This window comes from Muntiacus reevesi, chromosome 4 (genome assembly GCF_963930625.1).
Source record: "Muntiacus reevesi chromosome 4, mMunRee1.1, whole genome shotgun sequence".
NCBI lineage: Eukaryota > Metazoa > Chordata > Mammalia > Artiodactyla > Cervidae > Muntiacus > Muntiacus reevesi.
In genome coordinates, this window is record NC_089252.1 from 55,504,509 (window position 1) to 55,527,846 (window position 23,338).

General features: G+C 43.4%; 1 protein-coding gene and 1 non-coding gene across 2 annotated transcripts; both read right to left on the reverse strand.

Moving 5' to 3' along the window:
* Positions 1-1,432: 1,432 nt before the first annotated feature.
* Positions 1,433-23,087, reverse strand: LMAN1 (lectin, mannose binding 1). The gene is made up of 13 exons (XM_065932837.1): positions 22,828-23,087; positions 19,317-19,471; positions 19,126-19,233; positions 18,318-18,379; positions 17,272-17,371; positions 13,574-13,697; positions 11,959-12,017; positions 11,415-11,547; positions 9,696-9,889; positions 9,469-9,539; positions 6,381-6,534; positions 4,943-5,064; positions 1,433-4,639 (listed from the first exon to the last, which is right to left on the reverse strand). Exons 1-13 carry the CDS (start codon positions 23,063-23,065, stop codon positions 4,603-4,605), a joined length of 1,557 nt encoding a protein of 518 aa, XP_065788909.1. The 5' UTR covers positions 23,066-23,087; the 3' UTR covers positions 1,433-4,602.
* LOC136168127 (small nucleolar RNA SNORA26) lies at positions 15,997-16,119 on the reverse strand. The gene has a single exon (XR_010663276.1). It is a non-coding gene; the product is annotated as a small nucleolar RNA SNORA26 (small nucleolar RNA).
* Positions 23,088-23,338: the final 251 nt, after the last annotated feature.

Consider the following 23,338-nt stretch of genomic DNA (forward strand, 5'->3'; position numbering starts at 1 on the left):
TCAGTTAATTATATTATAAAATGATTACAATCCCATTTGATTAGGAATTAGGAAATCGCCACAGTGAGGTTCTCGGTTCTGAACCCCAAAGCCAGACTGCGAGGCCGTCTCTCCCTAAGCAGTCCTTCGTGTGTGTGTGATGTGGGGAGGCGGTGCTGGGCATCACAGAAACTCCTGGGTGATGACCACACCAAGGTGACGAACCAAAGCTCCCTGGGATTGTTTACAAAATCAGATCCTTCATTGCTTTCCCGTAAGACAATTCCTTTGAAAAGACCACCGTGTCTTTAAAAACGTTTCATTCAGTTTATTCCAATGGCCTTTCCACTTGGCCATCCACTGGAATCTTCCAGAAAGGGAAAATAAACACGCCAGGTGAAATGGGAAAACAAGGTGTTAACCTTCCAAAGCCTTCTCATCGTACCTGAATAAAATCCTAAATCCTTGCGATGGCCAGTTCCCCAGGGCCCCGATGGGGTCTAGCTCCCGCCACCCCTCCCCCAGCAGGCTCACTGACCGAGGGTTTGGTTTCCTCTCATTTCTTTCAAATCTATGTAATTTCTTTTTTTAAAATTAATTTTTTTAATTGAAGGATACCTGCTTTATAAACTGTGTTGGTTTCTGCCAAACATCAACATGAATCAATCATACTCAAACCTATCTAGTTTCTTTTACATTGAAAGTTGCTCAGTCGTGTCTCTTTGCAACCCCATGGACTGTCCATGGAATTTTCTAGGCCAGAATACTGGAGTGGGTAGCCTTTCCCTTCTCCAGGGGATCTTCCCCAAGCAGGGATCGAACCCAGGTCTCCTGTATCGCAGGCGGATTCTCTACCAGCTGGGCCACCAGGGAAGCCCTCTTCTGCGTGCTCAGGGCAGAAGCGCCCATTACCTTAGTTTCCGTTTCCTGAAACCACTTATAAAGACCACCTTTTACAAGCTGCCAACCCTGAGAGGGTATTACGAGGAAAATGAAGGCCATCTTTAGGAGGTGGCAAAGCCAAGATTTTAAACCCAGATTCGTCTGACACTAAAGCTGTACTCTCCTTTTTCATAGCACACAGACCTTCAGAATTGGAATTATTTGGTTAAATGTTACTTACCAAAAAGATTTAAAAAAAAAAAAACCTGCCATTAGTAACGACTGAAAGTTCCAGTTCAGCCACACTTTCACCAATATTTAGTTACTGAAGATGAAAATATCAAATGTATTATTTTGTATTTTTCATTACCAGCAAGGGTAAGCATTTATCCGTAGCAGTTTTAAATTCTCTTTTGATGCTTCCGTGTATTGACTCTGCAGGTGGTAGGCGCCCTAGGGCAGAATGCAAAGCATATGACACATGAAATACTATCACAGATCAGGGCCTTCTTGGGAAATAACCTACTTGGGAAATAACTTATTATCTGAGACCAATGAAGGAAAAAGTAAGTTTACTAAAATATTTCTTTATTTGAATAAAGTCAATGTCATCTTTTGAATTCCAGCTAACATCAAATTAACAATCAGGAAAAAAACTCAACAAAATGTCAGCTAATTGAAATTAACAATGGATAGAAAACCTTTTTAAACTTTAAAAGAATATATTAAACAGGCAACATACAGATCTAAAAAGTTGCAAGTGATGATTTTACATTAGATCTCATAAATAAAAAAATCCCCAGTATGTCACTTGTTCACTATCTCCCGGCAATAAGCACAGGGACAGGAAAAAGATAATCACATCTTAATATTCACAACTGTCACTTCTGTTCTTTACAAAGACTGTGTCTCTGCAATGCAGCGGTCAGGCAATCCCTTATTCAAGTAATTTTTGTTGTCCCCAAGTTATCAAAAAGTACAACTGTCTGAGATAAAATGTCACAAAAACCACAATCAGGAAAAGCAAAACGCTTTAGCAGGCAGACTCAAACATGGGGGTTTTCATGGCTAACCATGATCTGAAGATGATTTTGTAAGAGCCGCCAACCAAAGTACCAAGGGCCACAGGCAGCAGTCTGGGTTTAGTTTGTAGCTGCTGATAAACCAAGAGTTTTGGTGAAAAGAACGTTAAGTAATACATTCTAAGTATAAAGAATCACTGCACATTCGCTAATGTCGCTGGCAATGAAAGTATTATGCTAGCTCTCAGCTCAGCTGTAAAACCACACAAACCTGTGTTTCCTTCCCCACCCCTCACCTCAGTGGTTCTTAACAGTAGGGCACTCTGAATCGCCTGAGGCGCCTGCCGAAAAACCATTCTCTGCAGGTCCCACTGCTGAGTTCCGATGCAGGTGGTTGGGAATGGCGCTCTGGAGTCTGTGTTCTTAACAAGCACTCCAGGACTCAGATGGTTCACAGACCACACTCTGAGAAACACTACTGTCTCTTTAAAACACGACAGAATATTGTGCCCTCATAGTAAAGGTTCAAGCTGAATAAAACATTCAAACAATCAGAACACAAAAAGTACATTAAATCAGAGTATTAACCATTATACAATTGCATTTCATTTTAAAGTGGCAGAAGCACAAAGATTTACAGTAAAATTGTAAAATCAACTTTGTTTCAATCCAAGGCACCTGTAAAATACTTGCTGGTGTGAGAGAAGTTAATTCAATTCTATAAAATAGTACAGAAATGAGAGAATCCTGGCAGTGATTGATTTTCCGACATAGCAAACACATTTTTTAAAAAACAGAAATAAACTACTTGAAGTCAGTGATTTTGAGGAAAACAAACCAAATTTTCAACAATAATAACTTGTATGAACCGTCTTACTGAGTGATTTTTTTTTTTAGCAAAAGGAAAGGAAGAAAGATTTATGTGTGTGTTCTTTTGTCCTAGCTGTCTTCACTTGTATTAGAAATGATAGGAACAATTCCTCTTGAATTTTGGCCTGGAAAATGTACACTGCAGAGATCTACTATTCCTTTAAGTTCAGGCACACGTGGCTCTGGGTTTTTATAATACTGGATATGCTGCAGCTTTTCATTTCAAGAGGATAGATATCCAAGTCTCACAGTCTACAACTGAAACATTCTTCTGAAGGTATTAATTTTTTTTCATGGAATAAGAGTAAATTCTGTCATGATGATGTCTCTGAAATATGAATTTCAACATGTTAACACTACGAGAAAAAAAAAAATACCCATGGAGCAGTTCTGTGTTGAAGTGGCTGTCAGTGTGTGAGTGGTCAATAGAGTATTCTTGCTCAGTGTTCTGGGATAAACGCTTCCGTAAAAGCATGCTAGGACTGTCTGCATGTGTGGCTCTAGTTAGCGACTGCTCTGACGCAGACTCCTTCAGTCTCTGTGTGGGTTTCAGGCAGCCAGTCCAATCAGCAAATAACAACTCACAGCAAATTTCTGAAAGCTGTGAAGAATTAAACAGTACTATTTATAAAACAGCACTATTTTCAGTTCTATGACAAATGAAAGGCATCATTTCAGCTAGCTAGACAAGGGAAAGTAAAAGAGTATTTTGAAGTCTGTATCAGTTATGAAAACTAAATTAAATGTCATTTACAGACAGTTTCTATAACACCTAGAACTATGTACAGACTACAGCAACTCCTTCCAGCCTGGCATTTCAAGGTTATGCTTACCAACATGTGCTTCACAATGCCCTTAGTTCTGGCATTAAAACAAATCAGAATTAACACCATTTTTCAGATTTTGCTTTCAGAAACTTTAACACTGCTTCTGCTCCTGCCTTCCGGATTTCGACTAATACGCAGAGTCAGAAACGCCGAGCTGCATGGAGGGATGTATATCTGAAAGCAGTGGTGGGTGCTGTGACCTTAAAATGGCCCTAAAACATGCCATCGAGGTGAATTTAGACACAAAACCAGAGTGATTTTCGTAATGTTGAACTGACTGTTGGAACACAGACAATCAAGAATATGAGCAATCATGAAATGAACACCTCACCAGGCAAAAGACCCATAAAAACCATTATCAGAGGAAAGTTCTCACCTAAAAGGTTTTTCAGGCAAAGAGCAGCTCTTAATTCTCCCCCCAAATTTCCTTTAAAAGTGAAATACATCATTGATGATCAGAAGGGGAAAAAATGCTTCAATAAACATTCTGAATCCTATTACCCAGATCCTAACACTCAGACAAAATATTTTTTTATTTCAAAGGGAGCTGTATTAGATTCAAGGACTGCAGTACTGAGTCTTGGAGCAAGAAATTCTGGCCTCTTAAAAAAAAAGACTTTGGTTACAAAATAAACATGATGGGTAGGTAGCTCTCAGACCTCATACTTTGGGGGCAGGAGGGCAAGGGCGTTTATGCTAAAGACAGAAGCCTCCAGCACTGGAGACGTACGGGTCACTTTTATATATGGGACAGGTTCCCCCTTTCTGGTTTTAACCCCCTGATTTATCAGTGTTCTGTACAGTGGCTGTATTCTACTGGCCAGAAATTCACTGAAATTTAAATAGATTTATGTACTATGCACAAATTTACACGTGGTTGTCTTTAAGGTTTATTCTTAAGTCAATGTTAAACAGTTATTTTATACAAAATAATTTAGACTAAAAAGCAATTTAAATACTTAAATTCCCTCAAAAAGACATTTTGTACATACATACATGATGTACACATATGAAAATGGTGGTCAAAAGAATTTTTTGGCAGCTGCTTCTTGCTGAGTCCTAAGGAAAAAGAGAGAGAGAAAAAAAAAGACCCTATGAAATTCTGTACCCTTTATAGTAAGGGTAGTAAGAAACAGGACTGCTTAAAACTAAAAATGCCTTTTGAAGTATGAAATACATGAAGATACACATGTCCTACACATGCACTCCCATGCGAACTGAAATATTCTCAACATAACATTTGCTTTGTATGAACCTAATTTTATAGGTATTGAAAGTTCCATTATAGATACAGATAACTTTATTGAACATTTCAAACTAAACAGATACAGAGAAACGCTGGATGAACTTTCAGAGCCTCACCTGTACATGATATAACCGATAAATAACACCGTCTGTACCACAACGAATATCACGAAGTGCAGTGTAGATAAACACGAAGGAAATGGCGGGAGTTCTGGACATTTCGGTCTTTCATTTGATGGCTGTGAGGGAAAAAAATTCTATTGTAATTAGTCAAACCAGTATTTCAGAAAAGGAAATAAATGTGAAATCTTTATAAAACTCATGGTATAGACTCAAATACTTTCATTTTTTCACCCCATAAACAGCCTCTTCATTTTCACAAACTTCCTGAAAGAGCAGGTGACGGGGGACGACCCCCCTTGCGCCCTCGGTCACCGCCCTCCCGCGTCCGGCTCGCCCCCCGTGACAGTGACCGTGCCGCCAGCGCCCCCGAGGGTCACGGGGCCGCCCGGGACACCCCCGGTCCCCGCGGCTGCGGTAACTCCCAATGGCAGCGCTGCCCCGTCGGCGGGCGTCCGGCTCAGACAAGTAGGCATGGGGGCCCTACACCCACCGGCCCAACAGGAACGGCCCTTCTCGGCGCTCACCCACCCCAACCGCCTACGCTCAACATCACTGATTAGCTTTTTGGGAAAACATTTCTTTTCCCATTTACACGAGCATTCCTTCTATTATAAAGTGAAAGTGAAACGCTCAGTCGTGTCCAACTCTTCGCGACCCCATGGACTGTAGCCTTCCCCGGAAGGGCAAGAGGCAAACGCTATAACCATTTGTGGATTTCACAAGGGTTTTCAAAGCCAGTAGGTAAGAAAAAACGTGCAAGCTCCAGAGGCTTGTTTTCTAATATTGCTTCTTACGCATGTTAAACTTCAAAAATATGCTACCTATCTTTAACATTTACTGCCTCTCTCCAAAAATGTAGGTGGGACCTACACTAAAAAAAAAAAGAAAAAAAAAAACCAAACTAATAAAGCAAATAAAACAAAACTTAAAAAAAAGAACCAAGTAAAACAGGAAAGTAGCTAGAAAAAAGAAAAATCTTACCTAAAAAAAGCAGCTATAAGTCAGCCAGTTTTAGATCTGCATTTCCTGAACAGCCTAGAGAAACATGAATTACCCAGGGCCTGTCTGTCTCACCAACGGGTGCGTCAAGAAACAGCTGCCTTTTTCAAAGCTGTTTAAGGGTATCATTTCTGATAACAAGAGATGTTTTTTAAAAGAGAACTTCTAGGAAAAAAAAATGTCTGAGGTTGTGATGACCCCAGTAACTGGAATAGCAATTTATCTTTTTAAACAGTTCTATTCAGTAGGCAATGGAAGCGTGGTGTGGAACACGTGGACATCTGGGTCATAATGGAGTCATTCTACCCCGAACATTAGAAGTGAGCAGTGGCATCAGTTTACAAGTTAACATATTTTCAGCAGAATGTGCGCGTGCCCTCCCTAAAAGCAGACTGTGATAATCCACCACAGATGAGCAGAGAGGAGCGCTGACCACGCTTCGCTGCGCCAGGCTGTCGATGTCCCGCCTGACGACGTGCAGGTGCTCCTTGATGTCGTTGAAGTGCTGCGTGGTCTCGTACACGCCCGCCGCCGGCCCCGGGTGCGCGATGCCACTGACCAGTCTGACAGTCTCACTCATGGAGTTCCTGAGACAGGAAGGCCCGTTAGACAGCAGAATCACTAGGAGGATGATTTTGACAGTCACAGATTTCAAAGGGGTAGACACATTTCTACACTCAATGCAACAGAACATTTAAAAAAAAACAAGTATTTTAAAAAATTGTCTTCAAAATTGGAGAATAACTTATAAAAACTACATTATTATGCCTTCATCTTTTACTAAGGGCTGTCTAAGCACAGAGAACACTAAATAATTTGTGTTAAAACCAATACTATAAACGGAAGTGAAGAGGAACTAAAGTGAAGAGGAACAAAAAGAGCCTCTTGATTAGGGTGAAAGAGGAGAGTGAAAAAGCTCAACATTTAAAAAACTAAGATGATGGTATCTGGTGCCATCACTTCATGCAAAATAGAAGGAGAAAAAGTGGAAACAATGACAGATTTTATTTTCTTGGGCTCCAAAATCACTGTGGATGGTGACTGCAAGCATGAAATTAAAAGACGCTTGCTCCTTGGAAGGAAAGCTATGACCAACCCAGACAGTGCATTAAAAAGGAGACACATTAGTTTGCTAACAAAGGAGAGTGTAGTCAAAGTTATGATTTTTCCAGTAGTCATGCACAAATCTGAGAGCTGGACCGTAAAGAAGGCTGAGCGCTGAAGAACTGATGCTTTTGAACTGTGGTGTTGTAGAAAACTCTTGAGAGTCCCTTGGATAGAAAGGAGATGAAACCAGTCAATCCTAAAGGAAATCAACCCTGAATGTTCACTGGAAGGACTGATGCTGAAGCTGAAGCTCCGGTACTTTGGCCACCTGATGCCAAGAGCTGACTCATTGGAAAAGACCCTGATGTTGGCAAAGACTGAAGGCACAAGGAGAAGGGGACGACAGAGGATGAGATGGTTGGATGGCATCACCGACTTGATGGACATGAGTTTGAGCAAACTGTACATGAGTCTGAAATACTGTTTTAAGGCTAGAGGCAAGAGGAGCTTTACATAAACTCATCAGAGAATATATTTCCTATAGGGATATGGTTTAATACTTGGAAGTCACTCCATATGTACTTTATGCACACTGAAACTGAGCCAGTAACTGAGCACACTGTAGCGACTAAGAGCCGGGTGCCTCCTTGCTGGAGGGAGGATGCTCAGGCTGGGACGGGGGAGGCTGACATCGGCCCTGCAGTGTCTGGTCCAGTCTAACCAAAACCCAGCGTCTGGGTGATCTCCTGGTTTCTTAATACAAGAGGAGCGTAAGGGATACAAATATACTCAAAGTATCTTTCCCCAAATATATGTTTACTAACCATCAAGGGAAACTGGGAAGAAACTACAATATCCAAATATTCACAGCCAACGTCACCAGCAGTAAGACATATCAACATCATGAACACGATGCACTGTTGTATTCTCGTTAAAAAGTGCAGAACTTCCATCTGATCCTGAGGAAGTATCAGACAAACCCAAACCGAGGAACCAAACTGGCCCAATGAACTGATCAAGGCTCTTAAAAACTGCCATGGTCATAAAAGACAAGGAGAGATAAACTATTTCAGACTGCAGAGGTCAACAGAGAAATAACTAAACGCAATGTGCAATCCTGGATGGGATCTTCGAATGAAAAAGGCATTGGTAGAAAACTGGTGAAATTTGAGTAGGATCATTAGTTCAGTTAATAGTACCAAACCAACATCAAATTCTTTGTTCTGACAATTGTACCGTGGCTACACAACATGGTAACATCAGGAAGTGAAGTGAGGAATGCACTGGATATATATGATGGATATATATCCTTTATCTTCTGCAATGTCTAAAATTAGATCAAAACATCTAAAAAAATGTTACACTGATCTGGTTTCTACTTCTAAAATAATCTAACTATTCATTCAGCATTGTACATGTTTTAATCATGAGTTCAAAAAATTTTTTGAAAAAGATTTTTCAAATATATCAAACAGTACAACTGAAAGAAATAAAAATTTGCAGCTAGCTTTAACTTCTAGGTGTTAAATGCTATCACCCCCTGCTTAACCTCGTTCAGTTTAATTTTCCAGTCCCAAAGAACTCACCTTAACATTCTAGCTTGTCAAGGGTGTACTGGCTGGGACAGTTCTCTAACGTGTTAGCCTATGACATGTGGCATGCTGGCTGTTTCTCTGCTTCAGGCATTGAATGCTGTGAATCATCCGGGAAGGGAACCCTTTTAAAAACCCTGTCATTCAGCGTTACAAGGACACAGTGTCTCCGCAGCAACTCTCTGCCCAGTCTCTCTTACAGCCCAATACAGAATCAAAAGAGGCACTCACATGAAGCACCTTCCTTCACGCTGGCTTCGTTCCATCGCAGAGAAGTTCCTGCATCAGGCATGCCTGTCTGCAGCCCTGTGATGCCAGGCGTGCTTATTCCTCTAGTTATTTCCCAGGACTGTTAGGTATCACCCATATTCTTTTTATTTTGTTGTTGTTTAGTTGCTAAGTCGTGTCCGCCTCTTTTGTGACCCCAGGACTATAGCCTGCCAGGCTCCTCTGTCCATGGGATTCTCCGGGTAAGAACACTGGAGTGGGCTGCCGTGTCCTTCTCCAGGGGATCTTCCCGACCCAGGGACTGAGCCCGCGTCTCCTGCACTGGCAGGCGCCTTCTCTACCACTGAGCCGCCTGGGAAGTTCTTCTGTATTTTACAAATGCACAAATGCTATCAAACAACTGTGACTAACATTTTTTCTCTTCCCTTAAAAATGATAAAGCTTTCTTTTCTAGCTGGGAACAATAAAAAGATTTAGACATGTTTGCTAAATATGAAAAGTCCCTACTCTACACTCCCCTATTTAGAAATAATCCAGAACGTGATTCTTACTCATGGAGGAAGCTTACAGCAGTGACATGCCTGCACATCTAGAGAAGTCATGGATTTAGGATAAAGGTATCACACGGCACTCAGACAGGACTTGTGTACTTACTTCATTTCGTTTACTTGTCTCAGAATCTCATGCTGAGTGTTCACAACAGTATCCAGCTCCTGCTGAAAGGTCTGGAGGAAAAACACAAGATGACCAGCCAGCCCGAGAGGCCCCACTCCAGAGGGCACAGCGTGTAACACCCAGACCGCTTCTGCCTCCTTCCTGCCGCTCCTCCGCCCCAGGCTCCTCCCCTCACCAAGGCACCTCCGCGGACCTGGCAAGCTCACCTGTCCCGGCTGCCCTGGGGCTCCGGCTCCTCTCTTAGCGATCTCCTCCGTCAGGGAAGAGACGTATCTTCTCTGTTCATCAAGAATCATATCCAACTGTCGGTTTAACTGCTTGATTTCAAGATGAATACGATTCTGTCCTTCAAAGATCTGTCTCAGCTCACGGTCTCCTACGCTCTCAAATATTTCATCCGCTGAAAAAGTAATCACAAATCAAAAATCATCATAAGAGTCACCCACACATACGTGGTTTTCGAATTACTGTAAGTGACCAAGTTCCAACCTCCACTAAACGAAGAACACAGTTGTTACGGTCCTTCCTGTGTCACAAACATGCATGTAACTGATTCAATCCTGATTCAATTACTAATTGTTTTCACCATCTCTGATGGCTGAATATTTATAACTTAGGTCTGAATTTTTTCATCTAAAAATTATTTTCTCTTTTAAATAGACTGTGTGATTCTATTTACAGGGGATGGCAGAACTAATCTAATTTCTTAATAGGAATCAGAATAGTGGCTGTCTCTGTGGAAAGGTGGCTGACTTGATCTGGGGCAATAAAAATATTCTATACACTCATCTGAGTGATGGTTAAAATTTATCAAAATTCATCAAACTATTCTCTTAAAATCTGTGCATTTTACTCACATAAAAGACTAAGAAACGGAGCTGAAAAGTTTTAATTTCCCTTTTATTTCTGACCATGCTGAAACCAGATAACTGCAAACACTTACTACAACAAGCTTCAGGATATACTTAAAAATCATACGTGATATGTAAAAATAAAAAAATCCAAGGAAAAAATAAAATTTATTTTTCATTTTTATCTTCATTAAATCTGAATAACACTGTTACTCATTTAGATTAACACACTACTTAGTTGAAAAGCTAGCCCCAGGCTTTATTAAGTATGTCTGCTTAGTCAGTAAGCCACGTTCGACCCTGTGTGACCCCATGAACTGCAGCCCACCAGGCTCCTCTGTCCATAGTGTCTACCAGGCAAGAATCCTGGAGTGGGCTGCCCTTTCCTTCTCCAGGGGATCTTCCCGACCCAGGGATCAAACCCGCATCTCCTGCACCGGCAGGCAGACTCTTTACCGCTGAGCCACCAGGAAGCCCTTGTTAATTAATTACAGCCTGATCATCTGTGCTGACGGGAAACTGAGATCATAAAAGCTCGCAGATCATAGAGTCATTCTACTTGGCATTATCTTGTTTGTGACATGGAGCCCATGTAAGTTCTCAGTTACACTAGTTTAGACTAATATTTCAAAATTTTCAACCTTTAATGTCCAGAATTCTGTCTGAGTAATAAGGGGAGATATTCACTTCACATTACTCTCCCAAGTCTCGATAGTTTTCAAGTACTAGCTTTGTATCAACTAAGGTAAGTGTGTGCCTCTAAACAGGAAACAAGCCCACCCCAGCCAGTTCCACTCAGCACGCGTGTACTGAGTCTCAAGTACTGCGCCAGCACGACTGCGGTCTGCGGGCGCAGGGGACACTCCCGGCTGCCCGCTTCTCTAAGCGACACTCTTCCGGGTGAAAGCATCGATCTCCAAGCCTTTAGAGACTGAAGACTGGCTTAAAAATCATTTCCAGGAAGAACTTGGGAGTGTGACAGATAAGTGAGCAAAGGTAAGATGAATGAAGCGCTGGGGACTCAAAAGGGCCGCGACCATCGCTGCAGCGGAGGCCGGCTCGGCTCCAACTTACTTGGATGCCCTTGGAGGTCGGGGTGGTCCTTCTGGAATTCCTCTTTTTTTTTATCCAGCTCTTGTTGAAAGTGCTCAAATTCCTCCTGGTACTTTTCTTTCTCTTTTTCAGAAATTTCTTTATCGACTGTAGGCTTGTTTGGAGTTTAAGAATAGATCATTAAAAAAAAAAATTAAAAAGTAAGAAAGTGATAAGCCTCGATATATGTTCTTTTTTCTCATTTTAACTACTCCACCACTAGGTGAAAGGTTAATTTCCTCTTGCTATTAATACTATGACAAATAATAATAGCCACTACCATTTACTGAGTGCCTGCCAGAAGCGCACTGCCTTTAATGCTTACAACGTCAAGGTGGCCAGCACAAGCATCTGTTTCACTAGAGGAGGAATGGCATGTACGGAGCTTAAGCAACTCACACAGGTCATAACAGCAATCATTAGGAGAAACTAGATCTGAACCCGAGTTAATCTTCCCAAGTTTTCAGCTATGAGGCAACACCACTAAATTACAAATAAGCTTTCTGAGAAAAATAAGTATACTCACTGGCTCTTTCCCAGGCTCGGTCAGTTGGAAAGTCAGAAAAGAAAGAACATCATGGTCATCTACAAATTAAAGAAAAAAACAAAACAAAACTGAAAAACCTCCACAGTTGATCATTTTTATGGCTGTGAATTTACAGACATATCCTTCTTTAAAATAATGAAAATTAGCTCTAATTTCGTAAAGGCAATGGTGCTCTGTGAGCTTAGAGACAAAAGTTCATCTGAAAGAGTTACATTAGAACTCAGCAAGAATTTACTTTCTTAAACCCTAAACCAGAACATCTAACGTGTTTAACAGGTTAACGTGTTTAACGTGTTATGGATGTTTAGTACCCGATAAAGGAAATGAACAAACAAACAAAGTGTCAATGCAAGCACAAACTCCTACTCCCGGCACTAAGATCCTCCTTTATTTTCCCACAAATCTCCTCATGGACCGTGTCCCAGTCGTGTGAGACAGAAGCCTGTCCTTCAGGTATTTCCTGTTCCCATCTGTTTCTGAACCTTTCTTACACACTCACCACCCTGAGCCTTACTTTCCCGTTTTAAACAGGACACTGCTCTGTCCTGGCCTACTGGGAGTCCCGATTTATCCATGTTGTCCTGCTGTTACTAAGAGCATCTCCTTTCACTACCAAAGCATCTCAATTAGATAATATGATTACTCTTCTGTACCTCTTTTGTATTTGTTTCCCTCATACAGCAGATACTAGCAATTTTATTTCACCTGAAATTGTTCATTTCAAGCTGGCTGAGCTAAAAACAGCTAACAGATCAAATGCGGAACTACCATACTCATCCTGGCTGGTGTCACACCCACAAACGAGACATGAAAATCAACTGCGGCAATCTCTTTGCTTTCTGCTACTTTTATGGAGATTAGATACATAGCCAGATTAAAGAGAAAACTGAAACACCACAGGGTGGGCTGGGTAACGTTAGAAGTCACGCAGTGTTAATAGAGCCCTGGACCCAAGGGGCAGAAATCCAACCGAGTCCTGCCTGGGTCTGATTTATTGGCCACATGATCTTTAGAAAGCCCTTAAATCCAAGATTTGGCAAAGCCACGTAAAAATAGAGTAAATATGATCTATCCTCACTCTCTCTCCCCCCTCCTGGTGCTGTTCAAACGAAAAATTCACATAATTGGAAATAATAAGACTATTATACAAAACGAACACAAGATGGTATTAACATCTAACGGTAAGTTCATTTATCACCACATATGAAAAAGATATGGTAAGTACATCTTTAAAGTTCAGTCCTCAGTAATACTTCCTCAGGCAACCAAATTCATTTAAATGTGCTGTGACAACGCTCAGGGTCCTAAAACACTAGGCGATCAACCTTTTAAATATGTCTCCTTCACTATAAAATACTGCACCCAGACTGGTACTCTGATGGACATAATTGTATGTGGCCCCCAGCCAACTGTAAGCCTACAGAAGAGTGAGCAGCCCCAAGAGACCAAAGGCCTGGCCCTACTGATCATGGGAAGGTTGTGACTTGTCTCAAAAGGTTAAAAGTAAACAAAGCTACCCATTGCCAAACTACACGATTCCCAGTAAGATTCAGTTCACAACCTCTTAATGTTAGAGAAGTCGGCGAGGTCTTACCTGCAAGACCTCCAGTGGCAGCAGATATTCCAAAATGCCCCTGGGCGGGGATAATCATATTTTCCACTTTGGCGCAAAATTCATAATCGTTTTTATCTGGTGTGAAGCCGTTATTGATCATTACCTAGAAAGACACATTGCAGGTTAGAGCTTTTACAAAGACCTTGTAAAATGAATCTCACGCAGTCGGCTTACGACGATTTCATCTTTGCACCTGGTCTAATCACTGTCAAAGGGCCGTCAGCTTCAAATCGTAATGCTGTACACCTTAAACTTATAGAGTGCTGTGTGTCAATTACATTTCAATAAAACTGGAAGAGGGTACTCTTTTGCCCCCTCCTGATGCCTATGTCAGAAGCTTTCTCTATCTCCTTTATACTTTAATAAAACTTTATTACACACACACACACACACACACACACACACACAGACAAATAAAACTGGAAGAAAAAATAAGCACTAGAGGAGGAAAAAAAACACTTAGAGAGTTTCAGAGAGACAGATCATTACAGAAAGAAGTCTTGAACTAGTATGCTCAAGAAGCAGCACGCCTCTGCCAGGCCGAGGACGGGGGGCGCATCACAGGAAGAGACCGCAGCCAAGAGCCAGGACCACCGCGCCACAGCCGGCTGTCCTGCCACGGCGCTCCAAGACGGTTCTTCAGGACGCTGGCTCTACAGACATTCACAGGCTAGGGGAAAGGGTGCCCCACGGTCCGGTGAGCCTGAAGAATGAGCGGGGTGACAGAGGCTCCTTTATTCCAGGACTTCCTGCACCCCTGACTCTGCTCGCACGCACAGCCCCCCGACCTTATCTGACTGTGGGACTCCTGTGGGCGCCGGCGGCAGGATGACTGCTATTGTTTCGGGAACTGCTGGCAGGGCTGACGGCCCCTCTGTGTGGGGCTGTACAGGCAGCCTCCCCGGGACCTGTGAACTCAAGTGCTGGGTCTGCACTTGCCACAGCTGGTGTCGGGGCTCCGCCACGTGAAGGTGCGCGTGACCCAGCGATGTCCCCGATGAAACTGCACAGTGCGTGCTATGTGTAACAACTCCAGTGGAACGCAAATCAAACTCAGTCACAACAGACTGGCCACTTGCCTCGATTCTGAGGTCTCCAAATCAGTTTGGAATTTAAGACTGAGCCAGTACAAAGTTTCCCAAATGACTGTCTTTTTCTGAGTTTATACAAAGGAGTGCAAGGCTAGCTCATGATTCAGGGAAAAGAAAAACGTAAGTAAGATATCCTTTACTTATAAGTATTATATGACCAGATACTGACAGCACCTTTAAAAAAGCAGAGTTCACGTGGTACTAGCGACCTTAGTTATCCTAGCTGCCTGCCAGGTCCTGTCTACCTAAACATTACCTCAAACCCAATTCATCTACATGGCTCAGACAGCAAAGAATCTGCCTGCAATGCAGGAGACCTGGGGCTTGATCCCTGGTTCAGGAAGATCTTCTTGATAAGGGAATGGCTACCCACTCCAGTACTCTTGCCTGGAGAATTCCAAGGACAGAGGAGCCTGGCAGACTACAGTCCATGGGGTTGCAAACAGTTGGACACAAGTGAACAAATGCGTGACTAACACTTTCACTTTCTTCTTTCATGCTCATTGCAGCATTCTTTACAACAGACTAGATACAGAAGCAACCGAAATACTCAACAAATGAATGGATAAAGATGTGGTATGTATGAACCATACAAGAGAATACTGCTCAGCCATAAAAAAGAATGAAATATTGCCATCTGTAACAACACAGGTGGGCCTAGAGGGTGTTATGCTAGGTAGAGCAGACCAAGACCAGTGCTTCATGATTTCACAGAACAAAACAGAAACAGAGTTGCAGATACAGAGAACTGGGTTGCCAGAGGGGAGGGGACTGTGGGGGAGGAGAGAAATAGGGCAGGGAGATTAACAGGGAGAACCTCTAGTTGCTAAACAGTCACAGGTATGAGATACAGTCGGGAAAACAGCCAGGAATCATGAGATACCTTTGTACAGTGCCAGATAACCAGACTTCCCACAGCCATCATTTTGCAATGTACAGAAATGGCAAATCATTACGCTGTACACCAGGAGCTGACATAGTGTTTGTTACAGGTCAATTTCACTCGAAAAACAAACTCACAGCGATGGATTTACGGATACCAGCAGTAGGGGGGTGGGGGTGGAGAAGTGGATGAAGACAGTCAAAAAGAATAAACTCCCAGTTATAAGATAAACAAGCACTAAGGATGCAATGTACAACGTGGGAAGTACAGTGAACACGGCTGGATGTGACACCTCACAGCGCTTAGAAGAGTAAATACTAAGGATTCTTAGGGTAAAAAGCTTTTTTTTTGGTCAAGTTTAAATTTAATGACTTTGGTATTAACTATACACATACTAGTAAGTGCTAGGACTTAAAATCTTCCGGTTCAGTTGTGACTCCAGACAGGATCCAGAGAGGAGTTCTAAAAATCTCTTCTCAGGGTTTTATGAAGACTTTCTTTACCCTCCTGTGTTAGCCTCTTAAGGCACTGCGTCAGCCTTAAAAAGGCACTGGAAAGGGCAATAAAAAACTCTTTTTTGACAATACTATTTATTTTTTTTTAAACATGTGTAGCTTTATCTCAGTTTGGAAATCATGCACAAAATATGACCTAATAGAAAATTTTAACCTAATAAAAGAAATGAACACTCTCAGGCTGAATTTTTTCAAGGAAAAAAATACTTTCTGTTGTCTTTCACTGTCTACCTACATGAGACGATAGATATTCACTGAGCTCATGAGTGCCCTCATCACTTCGTGGTGTAAGTCAAATCATCTACACACTTCCAACTTCTACAATGCTGTGACAATTCTATCTCAACGGAGCTGGAAGGAAAAAAAAGGAGAAACCACATGTAAAGGACCAAGCCACACCAAGAGTCCCACTAAGAGTCAGTCTAAATCTCCCTGCTTCTTGTTTCTCCCACAAACACCATTAGAAGACCACCGCTGCCTGGGTCACCGTCCTGAACCGGAACCTGCTCACTGCACACTCCTGCTAAAACCCTGCGTGTGGTTCCTTTCAGGACACACTGCAACAGGCGGCTGAGGCTCGCTGCTGCCAACCTTCCCAGCTCACCTTCCACAGCTCCCCTCGCCTGCAGCCAGACCAACTACTGGCCTTTCTCAAATGTTTCAACAGTTCTGACGCCTGTTTGCTCTGCCTGGAATATGCACCCCACCTAGGAGCCTTCTCCTCCTCCTTCCAGGTGCAGCCCCACTGGGAAGCCGCTCCTGACCGTCACCGCCCTCCCGGCAGAGTCACAGGGCTCTGCCCTCTGGGTCCCCAGCGGTCTCCCTGTTGCAGCGCTGATCACACAGCGTAGTTAACACAACATGAGCATGGGGTCCATAAGGTCGCCTCCATCAGACAAGCTCTTTGGAGAAAATGACCTTGGTCTCATTCATATCTGCGTGGCACACAGCAGCTCGCCTAGACATTCACTGACTAAATGCAGACCTGCTGTCAAGTTTGACAGCACACGACGCGTGACAACGCGTGACAACACGTGACATGTAAACCGAGCTCTGAAGCCACTTCTCAGAGAGCAGCGCTGATGAGCGTGTGAACAACACCCAATTTAAAACGCGCTAATTTCCATCATCAGGAGAAGCACACGAGCGCACCGGCCATCAGACTGTCTCTAAGAGCACGCTACTTACTGTCAGGGTTTTCTGGTAGTAAGTGATCTTTGCCCGGACAGGATAGGGTTTATTACGAAAGTCCCTCTGGCAACTTGATAAAGCTTGGTTAGCACCATCACTATAGCGTGAGGGAAAGAAAGACAAGAAATTTAGAGAAGTTTCTTGGTATTTTAAAAACTCACTATTTAAAACAATTAATGTCCAGCAACATCAAAACCCGTATCAAGTTATGACAAAGTTTGGGGTATCTGAAGTTATCTATGCAGAAGACACCAAGTTGACACGTGAGTTTTCCCTGAGACTCGGGTCAGGAGTCTGGACGAGGAGCCAATGTTAGCGTGGCTGCAGATTTTTCCTCTGCAGAGTCAGAGTCACATACGGAGCTTTAAAAAAATGCAGACTCCTCAACTCTGCCCTCAAAGCTGAAGCAGAATCACAAAGGAGAGGCCTTGGACTGCTAGTTTAAATCACTCAACAGGTGGTCATGATGAAGTACCAGAGTTAAACATCACTAAGGCAGGAAAGTAATTTTTCTTGCATTTTATAGACTAGCTAAAAGGTAATGCCCCCACAACCATGTGAAAATTAAAAATGTACATGCCCAATTCACACACATTATAAATACACTAAACTCTCAAAAGCTCTGTAACCCACTGAAAATCGTCTCAATACAGCAATACCAGGACTGAACAAGGAGGCATAAATTGCTTAGTCATTAGGGTGGTTAAGGCTCCAAACTTTATTTTAAAGATCCCTTTGAATAAAGATGAAAAAACATGACTATTGCATCAGTGAGAGCCAGGAATGTTTCATATATCTTTGAAGGTATTATACAATTTTAGGTTAACGACAACACATTTTTATGTTTGAAGTCGAGGTAGTCCACAGAAGGAACTTTACAACACCACCAAAGTAAAATAAGACCTTCCCATTAAGTTACAAAAACACCTCAAGGAAAAGGATAGTCTTTTTCATCTAGAAAATGTCCAGATTTGAAACAAAATATTTTATAAGGTTTCCAAAAAGAAACTAAAAATTGGAATACTGTAAAAAAATACACTTACTTTTGATGGTCATAATGGATTTGTCCATTGTTGCCTATAATCACTATTGCAGGATTATTTTTCTAAAAATAAGGAGAACGTATTTGTTTTAAAATCCTTACATCAAAGAAGTGCAGATTATTCTGGATGTGCTATAAATTCTCTAACACCGCTAAAACCCTAGCATACTGTGAGCACGGAACTAGTGTGGGGTTTATGGGAACTCAGTAGCTGGAGAATTAGATGGCCCTGGCACCGAAGGAGTTCCCTGTTAAGGCTCTCCGTTAAACTGCTACTAACGACCTCTGATAACCCGCAGGCTAGCAGCAGAAACAATGATCACAGTCTCAGGGCTGCTAAAGCACAAGTCAATGTTTCCAGTTCATAAGTACATTTTGTCCTTAACTGTTCTGGAGAAATCAGGCTGATCAAAGAGAGTGATTACCAGGTATAAAAAGGTATCAGTAAGTGAGCTAATAGCAGCAATGCACAGGATTTCACGAAAAAAGCAGTAACAACCTGAAACCCTACTGCTCTCACTGTCTGCATCTAAAGGACTCAAGCTGATCCTCAAAATTATTAAGCATAAACAGGGTCCGGGGGAGGTGGGTCCTAAAAAGTTCTCAGACTTAAGGTTCCATTGTCACTTCAAGTTGGAATAAGAAAAATCATGAACTTCTAGCTTTCCATTTATAAATTCCCAGCTATACAAAGATTCAAGTCCTCTACTATAAAGCTGACAAAAGTGTCAAACAAACTATATTGTTCACAGACTAACTTTGTTAGCAAATACATTTAAAGTGGGTAACAGTCCTGAAAAACACCATACCTTTCCATCATTGTCAAAAGAATCAAAAAATATTCCTACACCATTCCACATATCAGCTGATCCAAACACAGGCCCCTCCAAGCCTTGATTCTCCGTATACCAAACTGCCTGTAAATATGTAAAAGGGAACATTTAGAGACTAGTGGTATATGCATCTATGTAAATTTTCCAAGTTAAAGAAATTACCATACCAGGCCATCAGCTCCAATGCGACCTCTTCCAGTCACTCGAAACGTCACCTCAAGTTCCCAATTCTCAAAGGCTGCTTTTGTCTTTGTCCAGACTGATCCTCTTTGGCTTTTTAAAGATGGTGCTATTCGGATTTGATCTGAACTTGGAATAGCATCTAGAATAGCAATCAGGGAAGAAAAGCTTTATGTTATAATTAGATAAAACTCAATGAATCATCAACAAACTGTTATATATACCTAAAGAGATCTAACTTTAATTCAGTCGCCTGTACAGTAATTTGTTAGGGAAAAATTCCATGCTGACAATTTCAACTTTTAAATTTTAGGGGTTTTTAATACCCCTCTATCTTTGAAAAATGTGATATCTCTGCAAAAAACAAACAACAAACCTTAAAGCTGCAACTAACCACTGAAAATTCAAGGGGTAGGAGGGAAGAAATTACAGCTTGAAAGGCAAATCAACTATTTGATTTTATGATAATCTTTCTCAAATAACTCAGAAATTCATATATTTCCTTTTTTAAAACTTTGGTGTATTTTTTTTTTACCAGTGTACAAATGATAGAAAGCTCAAATAGTGTGAAAAGCACATACCACTAGGAACCAAGAGACTTATTCCTAGTTTCACTTCAGCTGTGTGCTTTGAGCAAATAATTCTTACTCTCTCGGGCTCACCACACATTCACCTGTAAAATGAAGGGGCTGGGCTCAATCATTTATATACACCCCAAAAGTTACACGCAGAATTCTAAGCCTGTATACTTTCTCCTGGAGAGACGGTCAACTGAATTTCCGGTCAACTGAATTTCCTGTCAACATACAGTTCTTCAGCATTAGGAGATTCTCAGAGAGAACAGGGACCCCCAACACGATGGTCTGGGTCTCCATCCACTTACTAGCTGTTTGCTCATAGGCAAGTCACTCCATTTCTCCAGCAACTTCACAGGCATAAAAGTGCTCATATAAGCACATGTAAATATTTCAATAAACGTTAGCTATTCCTATTACTGGACTGTGCTCAGTCATTCAGTCCTGTCTGACTCTTTGCTGCTCCATGGACTATAGCCCACCAGGCTCCTCTGTCCATGGGATTTCCCAGGCAAGAATGCTGGAGTGGGCTGCCATTTCCTCCTCCGGGGGATCTTTTCCACCCAGGGATCAAACATGTCTCTTGCATCTCCTGCACTGGCAGGCGGATTCTTCACCACTGTGTCACCGTATTGGACGAGTAATTATCCAAGCGCCTACGAGTCTAACTGAACAACCGGAGCACACCTTCCCGGATATGAACCAGTTCTGACATCCTGACGTCCACGCTGGACATAACAGGACATGGATAGGACATAAGCCTATTGTCTCTTTACAGGTAGGAAAACTGACAGGAAAGACAAGCTGAGATCCTTTAGAGAGTTTAGCTGCCATCTGCCACCATTACCTGCAGAACGTAAAGGTCCGGCGTAGTCCTCTGAGAAAAACCACCCGACAGAGAACCAGAAGAGCCGGATCTGAGTCCTATCCTACCGACACCAGGTACACAACCTTTGCCAAGAATTTTTACCTTTCTGAACATTAGGTGTTTCACCTATAAAACAGCCAGCTTCTGCCTGACCTACTAGGGATCTAATCAGAGCATGAAGGTGAAAGAGCTCTGACCGCTCCAAAGGCTGACAACCTGCTGTTATCATTTTTGCCCTTATGGACCCGAGGATGTGTACTGACAGTACAAAAGGACATTAGAGTTAAGAAAAAGAAACACCATAGATTTGGTCTTAAACTGAGGATGATGTAAGGGGATATGTTTAAACTAAACCTTAATAATGGATCTCAGGGCAAAATGAAAAGGGAAAAATGATGAGTGGAGTTAAGGAAAACTGTGAGACAGTAAAAACCACAATGATAAAGCAAGAGATACCCAGAGTGATGATTCCCAGAGTCAACAGAAAAGTCACTGCTAAAATTCTACTCTCCTTATTTCAAATTCAATCCAATTTTCATTCACCCAGGTATGTGGTATTATGTGGTATTTCTGCAGCAGAAAAGCTTAGCTGGTTATAGGTTCTAAAAAGAAGGTCAATGTAACTAATTTTAGCAGTTGACTAACATTCCTAATTGGCTGATGTATGTGGTGTGAGTGCGAGAAAAAGCGTAAGAACAAGACAATGGAGAAATACAGAAGTGAAAAAAGTCAACACGTTAATCACCACTACTGAAAAACTCAGCATCATTTCAAGAAGAACAAAATTCCCCCACACTTGTGCTTGGGACACCTGCGCCAGCTCTGTTACTAAGAACAAGGCTACGTTGATAACAAATGCCCGGGGATAGGCTTTTGAGGAGCGGATATACAGTAACCCTGCAGAGTAAAAGAATAATTGCACTCTCCTCCACATACTTAATGACTTGGTCATTAAGTCTAACTGAAATTTCTACCTTTTAATTATACATTAATTTCAAGGACATGGCTCTTCCTAAAAGTGTGCTTTGTAAAGCAGCGATTACTTTCTAGAAATGAAACATTTTGTTTCAAGTGCTGGACAATCTAAAAGAATGCATGCAAGCCTTACATGAAGGACCGCTCATGACACTCAAAGATGGAATTCAAACTGCCAGTGCTTCCCACTCCATAGAAAGGCATTGGCCACTTGTTTCAAAGGTTGCATCTGATGGTCACTGAGCAGTTTACAGAAGCCAACTGCCACGTTTTAGGCGGCCGTGACACATCAGCTCTGGTACAGATAGGTTTTCCCTCACATGTGTAAGCAGGGAGCAAGGCTCTCTTACCACGGCCGGGGCTTCACAGTGCCACATACACAAGATGAAACACTTTCAATCTCCCATGCCAAAAAAAAAAAAAAAAAACCAAACAACTAAACATGAAACAGCTGTACATAGTGCTAGTTTTTAACTCAAGTTCTCAATCGATACCTCGCATCCCTTCTTCTATTAAACGAAACTAACTATAAACGACATAATGTGTTAATGCAAGAGAAGAAATCAAAGAGCACACGACGTCCCTGAGAAAGGCAAATTTAAGGTACAAGATCCAGCGGGGTGAGAAGCATGTCCTCCGACAGGAAGACTTCGAGATCGCTCTAAACCAACACGGGCCATCCCTGCAGCCGTCAGGGGACACCGGGCACTCAAGTGGAGCATCAACCTCGGCCGACCCCGGGGGGGAGCAGGGGCGCAGGTCCAGGCTGGGGCCGATCGGGGCGGGGGGATGGGGGCGCGGGACGTCTCCCCGGAGCCGCGGCGCTGGGGTGAAACGCGACGCCTCGAAGCGAGCTCAAGTGAGCGCAGGAAGAAAGGAAGAGGCCCGAGACCGAACACGAGGAGCGGGGGGCATCGGAAGGGAGCGCGGCAGGAGGGTGGGGTGGGGAGGGAGGGGGGACGGGGTGCGGATCGGCGGCCCGCGGATCTGGGCTGGCCCGCGCGCCCGGGGCGTGGAGGGGCGCGGAGAGCACGGAGGGGCCCGGGCCGCCCGCTCGTCCCGCCCGCCCGCGGCGCTTACTGCCCGCGTGGGCCCAGAAGGGCACGCTCCCGTCGCTCTGCACCAGGTGCGGCCCCTTGAAGCTGTACTTGTACTCGAAGCGGCGGTGCGGCGGCGCGGCCGGGCTGTCCGTGGCGCCCGCCGCCCCGGGGCCGCCTCTCGCGCCGTCGCCGCCAGCGGAACGGCAGACGCACAGCAGCAGAACGTAGAGCAGCGGCCGCACCGCGGCCCGGGGACCCCGCCGCCTGGACCCCGCCATCTTGGACTCTGGGAGAAGGCGGCCGGCGCGAGCGGGCGGGGCGGGCGCCGCGGACGGCCAACAGGGCGCTCGCTGATTGGCGGAGCCCCGGGGGCAAGGGTGAACCCCGCCCCGCCTCCGCGATCCGGGCGGCCGCGGGACGCCGAGCATCGTTGGGCGGGGCCGCGGGGGCGGGGCGGGGCCACGGAAGAGTGCAGGGCCACAGGGAGGGGGCGGGATCACAGGGGGAGGGCGGGACCACAGGGAGGGGGCGCCGAGACCACGGGGAGGGGC